We start from the raw sequence: 4,618 nt of genomic DNA, 5'->3' as shown, positions 1-4,618 counted from the left end.
TGAAAATTCAACCCTTTCACTAATTTTTGCTGTTGAAAAGCCTGCTCTTCCGAAAAATGTTGTTACAATTTCAGAAAGCAACTGTTTTACTATGGTTATGGCTTATCAAAACCACTGCATCAAGTACAGAAAAGGTTTATGCTAATCTAAGGTGTTGATAATGTATAACTCTCATTTGAGAGCATAGATTGAGATGAAAAATTTTACCTACCAAAAATGTTTACTATTACTACATAAATTGTCCTCCTATACCATTTTTATATCATTCTGATGATTATCGTCTATTGATCGCCGTGTGTGAAATTTTCCGTTAAAGGATACAATTTTTCTTTCTGTTTCCACGTTAGACAGGTTCCGTTTAAACCCATTTGCATCATTCGAAAAAGTGGAAAATTGGTCCATATCACCAAAATTTTTTTATTGTATAAAGTTAGAAATATTTCAAAATGATAAAAAGCGAAAAACAAAATGGCGTACACAAAGAATTTATAATTTTACTTAGTTCAATGAAGATATACATTGAAAATAATTTGAAAAATTAAATTTAATAGTTTGATACAGTATACGATAGTATTCTAATGTTTTGTTCTTATGCATAAAAAACTGGAGCGCATATCTGCGCTTTGGTGATAATGGCCAGGAAAATTCCGCGCATATATGCGCTTATGATGCAAATGGGTAATGCAGGTTTTTTAATGTGTATTTTGTCAGTGAAGAAATCATGGGAGCACGAAATTTTTCCGTTGAGAAGACAGGTTTTACTGCATTTCCTTTTTGCAATCATAGAGAAAAAAGTAAATCAGCAAGGTAAACGTGTAAAAGGCAGCTTAGCAGGGCCGGATTAACCCATATGAAGGCCCTAAGCACTAAAGTGATTTTGGTGCCCCCCTATTTTTAACTTCAACGCATGCTCCTCCCCCGTGATAATTAGATTTGTTTACAATTTTCTAGTATAAGTATGCAAATTTTGAATAAGCAGATAGTTTATGTGGGGTTCAAAATAATCATTTTACCAGGAGCCTATGATGCCACGGCTGCTGAGGAGCCTCGAGTGTCAGGAAGACCTCATGACAATTATCTGGTTAATATTTTGAAGAGAGTATGAAAATTGTGTGGTAGTGTAGTTGCATACAGGGTGTCCTTTAAGAGTTAGTACGGCCTTTGTCTCCTCAACCATCCGTGGTAGAGATGATTTCAGTTTGAAAAAATGTTCAAAAGGCGCTCAAAAAAGTTTGTTACACAGTGTGTAACAAAATAAAAAAATCTAAATTTTTAATGGCCTCTCGTCCTCTAACTTCTAATTATAAAGGGGCTGCACTGTATCTCCTGAGGCCAACAAAAAAATTCCAAGTTGACAAGTACAATGTTCGCTGAGATATTTGAATTCAAAATCGGAAGGAAAGTTGGAAAGGACAGCCTAAATGAGAGGAAGGAGCGTTGTCGATTAGTTTTTGCTGTCCTTTCATAACTTTTCTCCAGTTTTTGAATTCAAATATCTTAGCGAATATTGCACTTAGAAACATGCAATTTTTCTGTTGGCATCAGGAGAGACAATGCAACAACTTTCTAATTGGAAGTTAAAGGACGGGGAAATCGAAGACAAATTTAGAATTATTATTTTGAGACACACTGTATTTTCCGAGGATGATATCACTTTATGCTATCCATACGAAGGTTTCAACGGTTGGTTGATGCGATATGAATTTAGGAAAGAAAAATTCAACTGTGCTCTTGCTAGGAATTGAACCCACGTTCTCGAGCTTTCTGGGTGATCGCATTAAACTACAAAGGCAAAGAATATCAATTTTTCCTTGGAACTTGTATGCGATGAACGGTCGGACCTAACTCAGACCAAACTCTGGTGCCAGTTACACTGCCACCAGTCCATGTACGGTCCCTTCAGCACACACAAGATCTAACGAAAGATTGAGATATTCGTTGCCATTGCAGTCTAAGGCGCTCAACCGGCAAGTGAGAGAACGTGGGTTCGATTCCCTGCAAAGACAGTTTTGAATGTTCTTTCTTTCCCAAATTCATCTTCGCATCAGCTAACCGTTGAAAAAAACACTATTTCCACTCTCAAAACTGGTAAAGGGTAATCTTTAAAAGTATTTTGAGCATTTTTTGAATTGAAACTATACCTCTCCGACGGACGGTTGATAAGAAAAGGCCGCACTAGCACGTACAGGACACCCTGTATAGCTAGATAGGGGCCTCAGAAAAATTTGTTTTACCTGGGGGAATGATGCTGTTGAGATAGCTCTGGGCTTACTTTATGGAAATAGAGCAAAATCTCTCAATCCAAAAACTGAGCATTAACGCGAGTTCTTGTTCGAAATTAACTGTGTTTCTCTGCTTTCTGTCAACCATACAGGACATAACGTCACCTCTCGCACACTCCACTGCATAATACATTTGAAATTAAAATTTTAAAAATTTATTTGATTGCAATTTATCATTCTCATCGGCGCCCCAACGCCCCTCGCCGCGAGAAATTCAAATCCCGACAGAAATCGCGAAGTGCGGCTTATACGGAGAAATTAAAATTTTCAATTTGACCGTGTCGGAATTTTGACCCTGTTGGGATTTCAACACTGTCGGGATTTCGTCTGTCGGGATTGCGGCTTGTCGGGATTGTGAACGGAACCGGTTGATCACGGACGTGGGAAAAGCTGTGAAAGAGCTTCAAAAGGGTGCTGCTCCTCAGGGCTCATGGTCCGGCCCCTTGTTATAGAATCTTGTTCTGGAGGAGCTGTTGAAAATTAATTGGCCCTCAAACGTCAAAGTTCAGGCTTATGCTGATGGCCTTTTGGTAATTGCATCTGCCCGTGCTGTCAAGGGATCAGGTGATCTAGCAGAGGAAGCCCTTAGAACAGTGTCAAATTGGCTGCACGTGCATAAGCTCACTCTCGCTATGGCTAAGACAAAATTCCTGTGGATATCAAAGAAAAGACCTCCCACTATCTGGTTCCAAGGAAAAACCATCAAGAAAACGGACGTGCTATGTTATTTAGGCGTCTTTATCGATAAGCAACTTAGCTGGGAAGATCACATCAAAGAACAGAAGAGAAAGGCGTCACGTGTTCTTCAGAAGATGCGCCTGATGGCCGGACCTCAGTGGGGACTGACACGGGCTCTGAGGAGATCCCTCTACTTTACAGTGGTATAGCTTATGGAGCTTCAATATGGCATTCTGCCAAGATCCAGATGTTCAGACGGCTCGATTCAATACAAAGACCCTTCCTTCTACATATCTCTGATGCGTACAGAACTACACCTACGAATGCTCTTCAGGTGATCTTGCGGCTTCCGCCATTATCCCTCAAGACAGAATTCCTGGCAAGAGTCACACGTCTTCTAAAGCTTCACAAGTCATGTACATTGCTAGAGGAAACATTAGTCCCGGACGCCTTCGAGCAAAAAACTATAGACTGGACCTCGCATCCTGCAGAATCTCTGCAGGTTAATCAAGTACTTCTAGACTCTTCGGAGGATGATACACCTGACGATAAATCCGTCGTATACTACACAGATGGTTCTAAACAGGAATCAGGTACAGGAGCTGCCTATATAAAAACCGTGGGAGCGGAGATCGTGGATAAATGGGCTGCTAAAGTGAAAGAAAATAATTCAGTATATCAAGCTGAGATGCTCGCTATATTTACAGCAGCTCTGGATGCAGCTACAAACAGGACGCAGACTGTAATAAGATCGGATAGCCGTTCAAGTCTCCAGGCCATCCTAAACCCGCTCTCTGAAAACGCAATGGCGAGAAAAATAAGGAGTATACTTGTATCTCACCCATCAATACGCATCTCCTGAGTAAAAGCCCACAACGGCCAGTGGGGAAACGAGCTAGCGGATGCGGCGGCCAAAGAATCGAGCCATACTGGAGTCTTTTACGACGAACTCTTATATCCAGCTTCTTACGCAAAATCACTCCTCTGGAGGGACATGATAGCAAATTGGCAATTGCATTGGGATATGCCGGATGCAGCAGACAGATCAACCCATGAAGTTATAAAGAAAGTAGATACTAGGAGCAGGGGCTGGTCACGAGAGCTCATCTTATTTGTTACCGGTCATGGGCCTTTCCCGGCAGCGTTACATCGCTTTAAATCGATTGCCAGCGATAAATGCTCTTGTCTTGAGCCTGGCACGCCCCTGCACTACACCACATGCTGGTTAAAAACGACGCCCTTTTACTTCTGTTCGCCGGCTCCACATCTACACAGACCATGGATGCTTGACATACTACGTCGAGAGGAATCAAAAGAAAAGAAAAGGAAAATGGTGAAATTCCTTGAGGAACATCCTGAGAAGATGAGGGATCCGTCTCCTCCAACTCCTGTAACTCCGGTACCAGCGCCGATAAGGAGATCACCGCGTCTTCACCCTGACAGTGCGCTGGTGGCACTATTTGCAAGCGAGGAGCAGGATGAATCCCAAATCTAATTAATGAAGTCCCGGAGAAATTTTAAAAGATCTTCAACAGCGATCAAAAGCAAATTAGACTGAGTGTATTGAACTTCCCGAGCGCAATGGGATGCTCTGCCCTTTCGTCATACAATCCTTGATCAATCAAATTTCAGATTGCGCCTTTTGCGATATGATTTTT

At 41.4% G+C, this 4,618-nt stretch overlaps 1 protein-coding gene across 1 annotated transcript; it reads left to right on the top strand.

Annotated features, from left to right (window-relative positions):
• The first annotated feature begins 3,207 nt into the window (after nucleotides 1-3,207).
• Nucleotides 3,208-3,822, top strand: LOC149080320 (uncharacterized). Its single transcript, XM_089238717.1, has one exon. The coding sequence runs from the start codon at nucleotides 3,208-3,210 to the stop codon at nucleotides 3,820-3,822; it is 615 nt and encodes a 204-aa protein (XP_089094843.1).
• Nucleotides 3,823-4,618: the final 796 nt, after the last annotated feature.

This window comes from Pholcus phalangioides, unplaced genomic scaffold, assembly GCF_987345545.1.
Source record: "Pholcus phalangioides strain wild (caught in Gottingen) unplaced genomic scaffold, Ppha-v1.0 ptg000011l_1, whole genome shotgun sequence".
NCBI classification, from domain to species: Eukaryota; Metazoa; Arthropoda; class Arachnida; order Araneae; family Pholcidae; genus Pholcus; species Pholcus phalangioides.
The sequence above is the reverse complement of the archived record's forward strand: the minus strand, read 5'-3'. Positions and strand labels throughout refer to the sequence as shown.

What these genes read in the sequence shown, in the direction of transcription:
- LOC149080320 (XM_089238717.1), top strand. Translation starts at nt 3,208, where the DNA reads ATGTTCAGACGGCTCGATTCAATACAAAGACCCTTCCTTCTACATATC.